The 14,692-nt window shown below is 44.5% G+C and overlaps 1 protein-coding gene across 2 annotated transcripts in view; it reads right to left on the bottom strand.

Moving 5' to 3' along the window:
- CAMK1D (calcium/calmodulin dependent protein kinase ID) overlaps positions 1-14,692 on the bottom strand; it is a 238,560-nt gene that overhangs the window by 13,478 nt on the left and 210,390 nt on the right. For both annotated transcript variants that reach the window (XM_076353465.1, XM_076353559.1), the window contains exons 7-8: positions 11,614-11,726; positions 9,218-9,296 (exon numbers count right to left, since the gene is read on the bottom strand). In XM_076353465.1, the coding sequence (XP_076209580.1) occupies positions 9,218-9,296; positions 11,614-11,726 (192 nt within the window). The remainder of the gene's footprint in view (positions 1-9,217; positions 9,297-11,613; positions 11,727-14,692) is intronic.

The raw sequence follows: 14,692 nt of genomic DNA, 5'->3' as shown, positions 1-14,692 counted from the left end.
TGGGGGACTCAGCGGTCATCTAGTCCTTCCCTCCAACCCAGCTCTGTCAAAATAATTTTGACAGATATTTGGCTAATCAGTCCTTAAAGATCTCCAAAAGATGGGGACTCCTCAGGCAACCTATTTCAGTGCCCCACTATCTCCCAGAAGACATAGAAAATAGTTTATTCCCTTTGTCTTTGAAGCATCCTTTCACATATTTGAAGACTGTTATCATGTCTTCTCTCCGTCTTCTCTTCTCTAGACTAAACAAACTGATTCCTTCACTGTTTCTTCATAACTCATATTTTCTAATCCTCTGATCTAGTGAGCTTCTCTGGACTTTCTCCAACTAGTCCAAATCTTTCTTAGAGGGCGGTACCCAAACTGTTCGCTGTTTTCCAACTAAGGCAGCAGAATGGCAGCATTGCTTTGTGTTTCTTAAAAGATGAAACTCTGCTTACATACCCCAGCCTGCTGTTTCCATTTATGTGTCCCATGAATTAGAGACATTCATTTTGCCCAGATCACTCCACACATCTAAGAAGTGCTCTCTGGGACAAGTGTCCTCCAAATTGCTCCCCTCCTTCCTGCTGGTAATACTCACCCAAGAAGTGAAAGAGATGAGAGGAACTACTTACTCTTGGGAGGAAGGTGAGGGACTAAACCCCCATCTCCCAAAAGTGGAGAGCCACGAATCCCATCCTGTTGCAACTGAGCTGATCTATATTGAGTTATTCAAGAGTACTGGAGCCAGCAGGATCATGGCCAGGAAGGAGCAGGGTTCCCATTCAGGGTAGCCACCTCCAACTGGGACGGGCACGTGGCTGACCACCACGACCACATAACCTCTATCTCAGGTAGACAGAAGAACTGGTACCATGAGCAAAGCATAGCTCCCAAATGGCACCTGACATCCTCACTTGGGCCCCTATGCTGTTGATGGAGAAGGGGAGGTGTTTGACTGAGAACTGGAAGATCTTCAGATCTTCCTCTGAAGAGGATTCCTTCTGATCACCTCTCCCACTGACAGGGAGGCAAGTTGGTCTGGATTTCCCACTGGGGCTAGGCAGCTAAAAGTTTAGCGAGGCAGCATCTAGGTTAAGCATTATGTTCGCTGTTCCATCCTCTGTCCCTCACAGGCAATACTGCCAGGCCCATCACAGAGCGTGATGGATCCCATGCAGTATATACTCCCAGATGGACACAGAGCCCACCTGGCCTTGCACCCACCATAGAGTGCATTTTCTGCATTTCTCTAGCATGAAATCATCATGTGAAGTAGCTCCTACAGCTTTGCCACAGCCACACCTACATGACCCAAATGACATAACACAACACAGAGTGTCCCTGACTGCCTCCAGGTCACTTCTATGAAGAGATGACCCAGCAGCCTGAGAAGACTCTAGTTGTACTGCCTGCCCTGCACAGCTCCTTAGCTTAGGTGCACAAGCGTGTGCAGATTTGCGTCTGCTCTCCTTGCACCCGCTCAGCCTTTTGGTGCAGACAGGCCCTACAGTCACTCCAAAATGTCATGAGCACTCTGCTCTGTCCAAGGACACCTCCTCGGTGAAGGCAGGTGTCCTCAACACTGTGTCCCCAGCCAGCTGGGAGCACTGACTGTCATACTACAGATCTGCAGAAGAAAACTAAGCTGAACACTTAATATGTGGACAGCTACAAGCCAAAGTATCAGTTCAGTAACTGATCAAAAAGACCAAGCTGCAAAGAGAAAATTTACTTACATTTGCAAAGAACATTTTTCCTCCAAAGCTAATGAAGCATTTTGCTTTATGAACAAGTTTGTTAACAAGCTGTATAAGCACAGATCATGTTTCCCACTTGTGAAATTTTTACTTTGGAAACATGGGCAGAACAAGTTCTTGGGGTATGATACCCCTGCCAGCTCTTCCAGAAGATCTTTCCTGCCAGTCTCCACAAGGACTCATAAATGCATTTTTGCTATATGAAACTTTTCATAGGGCGTGTAGCTCAAATACAGGCTATATATTTTTTTTGAGTTTAGGGATCATTTTCTGAAATGATGGTGGTTTCAATAAGAAACTGCTGGTTCCAATAGTTTACAAACTGTCTTCTGCCACCACTAACTCTATGTTCACCACGCAATTCTTGTATTTATAGAGAAAAAGTCTTGGTATTTGGGTGTTTCCCAAATAGGCAGAATAGTACTTGTATACTTCACAAGGGGATGGACAGACACCCTGTGAAGCCTTCGAACACCGCAGTGGTGGGAACCATCCTACATCTAAGGTCTCTTCAGCAGCATTAGCATCTTACAGATGCTAGTTTTTAATCAGAGTAAAATAACAGCAGTGCTGGGGCTAATTTAGCGCAGCAGGATCCGTTCAAACACGTGCTGGTATGCCGAACAGTGTGGCCCAAAACGCAGCCCTGGCTGCCAAAGCCGGGTGTGGGATCACTCTCCAAGCTGCCTCTGAAGAACTATCCTGTTAACGGAGCAATGCTGTAACATGAGGACTCTGCTTTTATACTGTATTTTGCCTTGGAGGATCTTCAAACTTTTATGAAATACTCATGGCATTATAGTGTTTATAGTATAGTTTTACTTCTAGGAAAACAAAAGAAATGTTAACATCCATTCGCTGTTGGTGTTTTGCTGGAGATGTGGTGGTTTAAGGACACAGGCAAGAGAGGTGGAGGTGAGCAGGTAGAAGTCATATCTTTTATACAATCCACTGTTAGAGTCTGAACCACCCTGAGGTGGGTATCATGAGCATCATCACATCTATACTGAATGCATTTAATCACAAACTTTACTTCCCATGCTGAGAAGATAATGCATGACCTGTTATCATGCTGAGCATCACCCAGAACCGAGCAAGGACTGATTAGCCTAACTGGAACCTGGCTTTTCTCTCGGGGTCCCCTTTTTGCAGTGCCTGAAAGCAGCTACATCCTAACAACGGTTTGGGGAACTTCATGTTGAAGCTGGTCTTACATCCAGTTGTAAATATATTAAGTGTCTCAACACACAGAATTGTATACCAAAGGCTATAATCTGACGACTCTCCATCACAAATACTTCCACTGAAGCTAAGAAGGGTATTTCTCGTGAACAACCATAACAAATCTAGCCCTGCACATGAGAGGAATCTAATCTAATGATCAAATATTGTTTCATAGTATCTAAGTTATTTTAGCTCTCCATCTGGGTTCAAAGCTATCACAGCAATTTATCTGGCCATACCACTTCTAAGCTTTGAGAGGACCCTCCAACAAAGACAAACCCAGTAAATTTACTTTTGGACGGTTCTTTGTTAGCATACTGCAAGCATATGTCTCTCGCATCCTCCCTGCCCACGATGGCAGGCAGAGTCTTTCTTCTACCATTATTTTCTGAACCTTCATACTGAAGGCAGCCAACTCAAACGCTGTGCTGGCCAAACAGTGCTTGGAAATACTCTTGATTATGATGACAGGAAACATGAAGTTAGCTGTAATGGATAATGCCGACAGATCATAACTCTTCTATACATACACACACATATATATACACACACATACACACATGCATGCGTATATATATACACACGCACATACTGTATCAGTGATGCTCCAAAATAAATAGAGTGCAGGGACGAAGTCGATAAGAGTTTGATTTAATGTTGTAAACATCAGCAGTTCCCTTCAGGGAACCCTTTTCACACTTCAAACAACATTGTCTGAGAACTGAGCTCTTTGTAAACCACGTCCTTTCCCTGGGTGGAAATTATTATCTGGCTCGTGCTCTCTGGCACATAATAAACACTCAGGGTCATGGTCACAATTTGCAGAGGCTCAATCCTTGCCAAAGCTTTGTGATTCTTCAGCGTAGGCGGGGATGGACATCGGCACGTCCCAAGTATCCACTCTCCATCTCTACAAGCAGTGGGGAAAGGCGAGGGCCACACTCGTACCTGTGGACACAGGTGTCTAACTTAGGTGCCACAACCTCCTTCTCCCCTACACAGTCTATACAGGGAGGCAATACATACATCACCCTTTAATTTAGATGTCCCAGGTTGCCTTCGATGCTGTAACCGGCTTCAGCACACAGCTCTAAATCCCATTTAAGGTCACTTGGGTAATGTGTGACAGAGCAAATAAATTCACGGCATGCCTTCCAATTCCTGTACTAGCTTCCTAACTGTTGGACCTTCTCCTCGTCCTCTGAGGACTGTTTTCTTTCCCTCTGACCCGAGCCTGGAGGCTGAATTTGGGGCTGCAGGACCCAGCTTGATCTGACGGGGAGCACAGTGTGATCCTACAGCTGGGAAAAACAGGTTCTCAGGTTTCTGCTGCTCGTCTTTAATCACTGCAGCCTGAGTGACTGCCCTAAACAGGATGTGGGCTCTGACATGGCAATATATTTAATAAACTTAATTGCTGTCATTAATGTGAGCTAGGGAAACATTAAAATGTATCAAGCTGCAGCAAAATTACCCCACTCTTCTGTTACCTTCATTTTCCACGTCCTTTTCGAAAAGTCACAGTGGAACAACTAAGCAGAACATTGCCCCTTTGCAACACACCATAAACAGTGCAAACCTCAGTGAAAGACATGCTATAAAACAAATAAATAACTTTTCCAATGGCAAGCATGTCACCTGTATATTAAACTGGAGAAATCTGTATAAATGGACAGATTGTACAGGCTGGGGTGTAATCATTATACCAACAAGTCTTACATATTGTACTGTTTCTGCTACCATACTTCACTGCAATTATTAGCCTCCTTTTCTGCCAACTCCGAGTTTAACATACCGTCCCCCTGCCAAGGCCATTTGATTATAAATAGCAAAACATCACGTAAATGCAGGCATGTGGGGAGCAGATACAGCACAGAAAAGTGGGCCATTGGGAAGAAGTATTTACTTTTTTTAGGGTCTGATCCTGTACAAACATTTAGTCATGTGAATAGCCGGCTATTCTAGAGCAGTTTCCCGAAATTCAAAGAGATTATTAACCTTAAAGGCACAAATGTAATATCTTGCAAGATCCAGTTCTTGCAAGCCTTGTTTGGAAGTTTTTAATAAAAACATGGTAATTAAAATAAGAGGTATATTTTGGAATCAGTTTGTTCTTCACAAATGTTATATATTGAAACAACAAAATCTCATGGCCAGGTAGCCATCTCACGCACAGTTAACTACTTTTATCACAATCAGATTATAACGTATGCGTAAGTGCTCATGATTTGATAGATTTCTTCCTAATTTGTGTCTGATCCCAATGATCTGATTCTGCAGGGGCAGATTTCACAGGAGGAAGAAAAAGGGGAAGCTGGAAAATGTCACTACATGCAGCCACTTCATTGTATATATTAATTATCTACCATTTGCACAGCAGCAGTGACTTGGGTAGATGTTCTGTGTTCCACTGGTAAGACAAGGAGACAAACCCCAACTCTCACTGAAGTGAGCGGCAAAACTCCCATTAACCTCAGTGGAATCAGGATTTCACTTCATGCGAACTCTAGGGTTCAAAGATGCTTCTCCAGTTACGTTGCTCTACAGAACCAGTTGTGCAGACAAAAAAAAAACCTTTTATGAGATGCCATTAAGGGCTACTTGAAGTATAAGCACTCTGCAAGAGTGTATCATTTATGGGACCACTTGAAGTCTGCTCTGACCATCTCTTCCCATTAAGCCAGTAGCCTTAAGTACCTCATTACTCTTGATCACACACAAAGAAGACAACGCTATGTGGGCCCTATGGAAGGTGATGTTGCTAATGGGGACATATGCTGAAAAATGCATGCTCATGTGAAAAGGTGGTACAGGATGCCCCATTATAAAAGTCACGGTAGCCTCTCTCTGTTGGCTAAACACTTGTACCCTTATCTCCAACTGTTGCCACACTGAATGCAACCACGAGAGAGAGGAACTCAAGCCTGGACTTGTGAAAACTTAAATATGCCCAGGCTGAGAGAAGGACACAGCTGACCATTGAGAGGAAGCACAGAGCTCTCCTCCTCCTCCACTGAAAAGGCCTTCCCCTCCTTCAAAGGGGAGGGGAGGATGCCGTTGCAACAGATATAATGGCTAGAATGAGAAAAGAAGCAGTAAAAACCTCATTATTTCCTGGCGTAAGCAACGTGGGTGGAAAATGCTTCTTTGAGCAATGGCTTGGCAAAAGGAGATCCTAGGACTAACTCTGAAATAACAGATAATACCCGGGTGAGTAGTCTTGATTATTCAAAAAGGCATTTTAGTAGCATTTACCACTACAGGATCCAAACCCTCCAAAAAATCACTGCACCACTCTCCAGAGAGGTCCATAACTGCAACATTTATGTTACAGGAAGCTTTTCAGAGCAAGGAGGAATGAGATATTGAGTTTTGCTCAAGAGCTCACTGGGGAGGACAGAGGCAGAACTGAAGCCATATCTTTGGTTTCACTGTACAACTGTCCTGCTCTTTAATCCACTGGTACATATTGTCTCTATGTCGAGGGGAGGTGGATTTGGGATGGGGTATGGAAACATGGTGAATGTTTTAACCCTCCCTACTGCGGTGCCATTTGCATGTCTGACATCTCGAAGGCTGACCCTGAGCCATGCTTTACATGGTTGGGAGGTAGCCCTGCAAATGAACCACTGCCTTGCAAAGTCAGCCTGGCAGAAGAAGACCCCCTGCAACAGAAATAGGGGAAAACTTTTTTTGGGGGGTTGTTTTTAAATGGAGGATTGGATTCTGTAGAAAATATAAAAAACTATGGAGCACTCTGTGAGTTTCCATTGGCCCCTGGCCATGACATGCAAAAGAAAAAAAAGAGAAAAAAAAAGGAATGAAAACACTTTTTATCATCTTGTTCCTTTAGGAGGGCTCAGAAGCTGTGAGACTTACAAGTGCCACGTTTCTTTGTTGCACTCCAGCAACCAACACAGATGTAGAGGGGCCAAGAGCTGGATGCTTACGTTTTGTGTATCTTGGATATAAGGCTTTGGAAAATCTGACTCTGAGTTATACAAATGGTCACCTCATTCTCTGCTGGGAGTTGCATTCCCATTGTTTATTCTGTATTTCTAACACTGACTTTTGTAACTTGTTTAATTTCCTGAGGGTCAGGTCAGTATCATTTAGAAATGCATTTTTTTTTTTTTTCATCTCACGGAAGCTGGATTTCATTTCCCAAATTTCCTTTTTGTCACACAGACAACTCAGTTATTGATGGGACACTGGAAAAAGGGCAGGCCCAGGTCGTGACTTCTCGTCATCTCTCATTTGTATGGATGCCAGCCACTGATGCAGCTAATAACCATCTGTAAAATGTTTCTCATTGTCATTGGTATGGAGGATGAAAAGCAAGAACCTTGTTTTTCTCAATGATTTACATTGCCTTCTGCATCCCAAGCCTTTCGTAAAACTTTTTAATTGTAAAGGCTGAGCCTCACTCTTATCTTCAGCCTGATTTGTAATCACAGCGACTGACAATCTGCAGTCAGACATTGGTACATCATTCCCACTACGGAGAAATCAGTGCCATTTCACTGTATTTCTAGCACTTGTGTAGTCTCACACAAGTTATTATTCAGTAATAAGTTACTGAACACCTTCATGAGTGCCAAATCATTAATTAATGAGGGGAGTAAGTCATCAGCCTGTGTATTGGTAAAACTTTATCAGCAAGTAAGCCAGAATGGTAAAAACCTTTGAAAGGATTTACTTTCCATCTAGTCCCAGGACTGAAAGCAGCAATGACATGAGACAAACCAGTGAGTGTCACAGAGAGAAGCATAAACCCCTTGAAGCCAAGCTGAAGTATTTGTTCTAGAGCTATAGCCATTAACTTTTACTCTGCTTTGAAATATAACACGATTTTAAGCTGGGTACCAAGTTCTGTCCCTTCAGAGCTAGAAAGGCCAAGGAACGTGTCCAAAACCCATGTCTGCTGAGGAAGCAGAGGTGACCAGAGCCCCGCTGATAAAGCTCCCCAGTCTCAGAGGGATGCAGACTCCATCCTCTGAATGAATGTCTCCAACTCCCAGCAGAAAGCAGTGCTACCTTAAAACTCACTGACAACTTCTATGCCCATGCTTTTCTTACCATGCGTTTTATACTCAACTACACTACTCGAGGTTGATCCCTGGGCTCAAATTGCATCGCCAGGATGGTTTTGCGGTCCATCAAGCTGTTGAGCTAGTTATGACACTGGCCCAGTTGCTTTTCTGAGGGGCTATGGATGCTCAGAAAAAACTTTGGTTCCCCTGCAAATGCACAGCTTAATGCTTTTATCCAGCCAGTGCTCTAGAAACTGCAAAAGGAAATGGTATTTGTGGTAATTGTGATAGCATAAAAACACAGTCTAATACACACCTGGGGTGAAAATGTCATGCCATTGACTCCTTTCTGTTGCAGCTATTATAACAATGAAAATAATATCGCGCTTCATATATAATGATCCCTGCCCTGAAAGACTTACATCCAAAGCCCATCTTTGGGTGCAGCTGGTAGTGTGAGGTGATGCTCAGTCACTCAGGCTTGGTCAAAAGTACACGAGCCACTCTTGTTTCAGCTACATAATACTTGGGTAACGTTGGTGAAGTCAGCCATGTGCAAAGGTATCATCTAACTTAAAACACTTAACAGAGGTCTAAATTATGAATACAGTCAGACCAGGTACTTTTCTGTAGTCACTGCAGAGAGATAGCATTGCTATAGCCAATTCAGACTGAGATGATCCAATCCCTCTCTAGGGTTTCCTATCTCTTCCATTCAACAAGAGAGGGTAAACAGCATGTGAAACCAGGTCCTTACTGCAAGTAGGAGGTGGATTATCATCCGTGAAGCACAGATGAGGACTTCCTACTTCATGGGATGCTCTAAAGTGCTCTGATATTACTTTGGCAAGGACCTCATGAGCAGGTTGATACCCAGCTTTCTGCACACCTGCAGAATTTGACCTTTTGCCCCAAAATATGATTTCTGGGTTCAATCATTTTGGCATATCCCACTGCTGCAGTACAGTCAACATAAATAATTCAGCATTTCACTGAATCCTTATACAGATACTCAACAGGTTGGTGCATGAGATTAAAGTCCATCATGATTTTCCAGGAAAATCTGGAGGACAAAGGCAGGGGTTGTAAGAATAAGAGCACAGAGTTATTTAGTAGAGGTTAGTATACTATGTGACAGAAAAACCACTTCCACTCATGAATGTAAAACGATGCTGTCTGTCCTGAGGGTTTCACACAGCAGGGACTGTTGCTTACCAAGGGTGCCGTGCTGCTTGCTCACAGGTGTATCTTTTATTAGGGTCCTTCTCCATCAAATTCCGAATGAAGTCTTTAGCTGTAAAAAAAAGAGAGAATAATTTATAAATAAATTACAAATAATAAATTTGCCCCTCACTACAAGAAGGACGTCGAGGTGCTGGAGCGTGTCCAGAGAAGGGCAACGAGGCTGGTGAGGGGTCTGGAGAACAAGTCTTATGAGGAGCGGCTGAGGGAACTGGGGTTGTTTAGCCTGCAGAAAAGGAGGCTGAGGGGAGACCTCATCACTCTCTACAACTACCTGAAAGGAGGTTGTAGCGAGGTGGGGGTCGGTCTCTTCTCCCAAGTAACAAGTGATGGGACGAGAGGAAATGGCCTCAAGTTGCGCCAGGGGAGGTTTAGATGGATGTAAGGAAAAATGTCTTTACTGAAAGAGTGGTGAAACATTGGCACAGGCTGCCCAGGGAAGTGGTGGAGTCCCCATCCCTGGAGGTATTTAAAAGACGTGTAGATGAGGCACTTAGGGACATGGTTTAGTGGGCATGGAGGTGTTGGGTTGACGGTTGGACTCGATGATCTTAGAGGTCTTTTCCAACCTCAATGATTCTATGATTCTATGATTTAAAGCAATAGGGTTGATGTCCAGTTCTGCTGCAGGATGATCAGCCAACAGCATTGACCAGGCTACCAAGTGCCATCTGGCCACAGTGCTAGAAAATGGCCCTGGGTCATTTGTCATTTATTAGTATAGGTATAACCAAAGTGACTTAAGACCAAATCCAAGCTATTTAATATGGCAGGTAAAAGCTGAAGGTGTCTACTCCTGCAGGTATATTTAGGAGTGGGATGAATAATTCAGAGTCAGCAGAGTTCAAGCCTGCCAGCTCCCAGCTCCCTGGTCACCCAAGTGCCTCTGACCATCTTAGTCATCTGCATATGGCCACATCTGTTGGAGATGCTGATAAACTGAGTGGGAAAGGCAAGGAGGAGGTCAGATGCCACAGTAAGAGGAGCTTCTCATTGCTCACTCCAAGCAATAGCACACATGGGCAGCTGTGAGGACATGCTGCATATTTAAAAACAAGTTACTGAGGAAAATGGGCTCCCTTGGGCATAAAGTAGTGTGTTTTTAATCGACACTATAATAGAGGGAAAGGAGATCACAGCATGGTGTGCATCCAGTAGTTTCAGCAGAGAGTAGTTGAAGGAGCCACAGCAAAGCCAAATATGGCAGGAAAATCTTTGTCTGTTTTAGGTGATGGACTTTGCCCCCAAAATGCAAAGGGGTCTGCCAGCAGACCTCCATATTTTCTCAGAAAACCCTAATGGGCTTAAAAAAACTTCTCATCACATATATTTTTAAGCAATCCATCACAATGATATCTGGACCACAGATGTAAGCAGCATGAAATGTTGTTCTATGCAGAGATAACAGGATATATAATCATCTTTAAAATGAAACACTTCTTTTTATATCTCCCCTGCCTTAATCAGTAGTACTAATGAATAAGAAAACTGCATTTCTAGGGATATTTTTGTCTGATAAAATGTTCCTAGAATTAATGTCTTCTCCTGTGTGAAATGGCAGATGTTCCCGCGGGTTGGACAGAGCAAGGACACCGAGCTTGCGTGACCTCTTGGAGACCACACAGCATGTCAGTGGCACACGCAGGGTGCAAGGCTGAACATGGCCCCGCTGTCACCTATAGACACTGATGCTGGCAGACCATGAGCCATGCTGGAGCCAGAAGCCTTTAGGCACATTTGCCTGTAACAGGGTAGTATATCTATCTGCCTCTCCTCCAGACTGACTAGAGCAGGCACAGGCAGGCGCTATGCGTTAAATGTCTTCTGCACTAGGTGGGGATTTGGGCAAGCATATGGGCAGCTATCTGGATCCGACCACACGGGCAGTACTCCCAGTTTCTGAATCTGCTTACCCACCTCATTTGGAAGCCATTAATTTCTTGGGTTTGTCTTTGGTGTATACACTGCAGACTCACTTCAGACCTGCAGTACAGTTCTAGTAACAGAGTCAAACTAGGTTGCCTTATTATTAGTAGTGACACATAAACCATCTGCATTTTATTTGGATATAATGGAGAAGTTAAATTGCTTTGTCTTCTTGGGACAGTCTTCTGCTATCTTCATCTTCTGTTCCAGCTACGTTTTAGTGCTTTGTGTGTAACTGGACAAAATGGTATTTAATTTGCTTTCCTGCAGAAATAACCTCCCATAACTATTTGAGCTAAAAGAAATTAACATTCCCAATGATTTTCAGTTAAAATGAGCTCCACACATGATGGAGGGTGCGTTCTCACGCCCAGAGGAGGAGCTCTGCAACAGGCAAGCATGCATGCATGGTTGTTGCAATTAAATGAGCAGTAGCTTCTTACCAGACTCGGAGATGTCATCCCAATATGGAGAGTCAAACTCATACTCCGCCTTAAGGATCTGCTCAAAGAGTTTGGAGTCATTTTCATCATAGAAAGGGGGATACCCACAGAGCCTAATGGAGAACAAGAAAAGAGACATGTGACTCTTGGACCCATCTCGGCGAAGAAGGTGAGAAAGAGGGAGGGAGAAGAAGGAGAAACTCTTGTTTAAGACTTGTCCCAATAAGTTTTCAAGCAGGCAAGCACTAGCACAAGAGAAGTTTATTCAGGGACATGTAAACCCACTTCTGGAGATCGGCACCATCCTGAACAAAGAGGAATTCTGCATGGAAACCCAGTGCTGTTGATCCTACACTGACTTATGCAGATATCGTGGCCTCCCTCTGCATGCTTTTGGGTGTTTAGCCAGAGGAATAGTTTTATTACACAGCCATGAGCCCTTCCATCCTCTCCTATACATGTGGTAAGAGGAGTTTTCATGGGCTACACCCTACATCCACACAGCAACCAGTCCCTCTCATCCCTCAGCACAGCCATTCCCCATCCAAGAGTCTTCTCCATACTGGCTTCACTGGTCGGGTTGTCCTTCTGGACTGTTCTCACCCAACACCTTACACAAGCCACTTACACTGGCTTTACTCTCTCCTGGATGGTGGAGAGGCATTGCAGTGGCTCTGTAGACATGTGGGCACAGCAGAGCCCTGGGAACTGAGGACACACAAGAAGTGACGACACCTACCCAGTCACCTGCACGGCATCAGGACAGGCTTTGAGCACAACCTATGGTCTCTATATTGTGCAAGAGATCATAGCTCTATAGGAAAGTTTGTTGTACATCTGGAGAGCCACTGGCCACCTGCATGGACCTCTTCTCCAGCACAACGGGGAGGAAGAGCTGGTGCAAAGCAGGACAAGGAGCCCCGCAGCACTACCAGACAGAGGGCAGGATGTGTCTGTAGCTTGTGCTGGGCTCTGCGTCCCCACGTCCCTGCAAGGAGGATGTCTGGGAGTCGTTCCACCTCTGCAGCAGAGCCTGCGTGGGCTGCATATGGACCTGTCACTGCTGCAGAGACACACGGAGATCCTCTCCCTTTCTCACTTCTGCAAGTGATTTTGCTGCCCACATCAAATTGCCTACCTTGCCTAAGGCTAACGACAGTCCCGTCCTGTTTTTCAGCATTTATAATCAGACTTCTCAGAAAACCTAGCCCCAGGACAAGCAGAACATTGAGCATTATTTGCCTAGTTTGAGCTAAAACACTCAGGGTGCACCGTCCCAGTGCTGCAGATAGCAGGACAGTCACTCTGCCGAGGCAGGGCTCGTCCAGCCCTGCAGACGTGGGAAAACCACATCTCCAGCACTGTGTTTAGCAAATGCAGTGGTAAAAACTCGTGTGTCAGAGATCCCTCACGTCAGTCAATGCTGCATGCAGTAGTCTGTCCCTCTCTGTGCAGACATGCCAGCAAAGATACCCCTTCTTCAAGTTTTAATAGCAATGTTGCAAAGTGCCAGATTTACCTCTGAGGCTCGTCCAAGGTTTTAGCAAACCCATCCTGCTCACCGTTAAACAGGCCTTTCTGCCTCTAATGTCTCGTATAGAGATGACACTTTTTTTTTCTCTTATCTCTAGTCTGTGGTGTAAATTATTCTTTCACACACTTCACTGATACTGAAATGACCTTTTTCCTACAGTTTTCTTAAACCCTGAGTCAATCAACCTCAATAAAGCATTTAATTGGAGAGAGACAGCCATTGTAAACAGACTGAAGATCTAGCTGAAACTCTACACTGTAGCAACAACAGAGCAAGGGGGGGGGGAGAACTTTAAGAAATGAAATACTCAAGTTATTTATAACCCAAAACCAGCCGGCTGCCCTGGAGGTTATTTGAACCAACTCAACACTTGAGGGTGAAAGGAGCAATGTTTCATTAGCTCTGAGGAGCCAGTGTGCTTGATAAATAATTTAAATGCTGAGTGAGATGTTGATCTGCGTCAGACCCATATTGACCTGGAAGAACTCTACTGAAATTTGCAGAATTATAATGAATCCACTGTTGTTCAACTGAATCAGAAATCTCTCTCTCTATCTTGCAAAGCAGATGAGCCAGTCCTCATTTGTGTCCTACTGGATGACTGCCATTATCAAAAGCAAGTAAGATAACCTCATGCCAGACAAGCATTTACATTCAGAGCAGGATTGCATACCTACTTAATGGCCACACGCTTGTGTATGGGGCTCGATACAGCAACTCCTATGTGAAACCCAGTGGTGGAAGTGGCGTATGAGAAGGGCCATTAAAAATGGTGTATTTAAGCAAATGCCAAAAAGCCACTACGCACCTGGATAATGAAGGAAAAACATCTGGTACCCTAATGCAGAAACTGGATCCACAACCGGGATCCAGCTCTACAGGTATCTATGAAGAACATTTATGTAACTTGCTTTAACGTAATAAATATCAGTGCTTATATTCCACAGTCTTGTGGGGGGATGCACACAAACTGATTTTCACCTTCCTCCTCTTTTGTCACAACCCTCAAGATTTTGGGTGCTTTACTGAGGGGTTTGGAAAGGCTGGAGTTGACAGCACCAGCACTGCAACTGTTAGGATGGCCACTGGGGTAGAGATGTCCAGGCTGGAGTAAAACTGCTCCTCCAAAGGCACTCGGAGCCATCGCTCCGTCCCTCTTCCCTGGGGGACACATTGGGCTCCATATAAGAAGCCTGACAGCCCTTCATTAATTTCTTGCCTTCCTCAGCACTTTGCTTAAACAAAACCAAACTGCTCTGATAAAACATTTTAGGGCGAGCAGACAGCGCTGTGCATGCTGAGGTGCTGGCAGGCTGCTCCAGAGAGAGAAATAACTCTCTTAAAATGTGCACTGTTCTAATTACCTTGGCAAAGGTACAAGAGCACAAGTTAGGGCTGCTGTGATTTATACATGCTCATGGCAGCAAAAGGAGCAAACTGCTGAGCAGCACAGAGCTGGAGGGCTATAACCCTGCAAAGCGGGGAGCAGAGAGACATGAACCCCAGCAAGAGCCCCAGCCTCTCCAGAGACTTTCAATCCCTTTC

Source organism: Aptenodytes patagonicus, chromosome 1 (assembly GCF_965638725.1).
Source record: "Aptenodytes patagonicus chromosome 1, bAptPat1.pri.cur, whole genome shotgun sequence".
Taxonomy (NCBI): Eukaryota; Metazoa; Chordata; class Aves; order Sphenisciformes; family Spheniscidae; genus Aptenodytes; species Aptenodytes patagonicus.
This window is presented reverse-complemented; position numbering and strand designations above follow the sequence as displayed.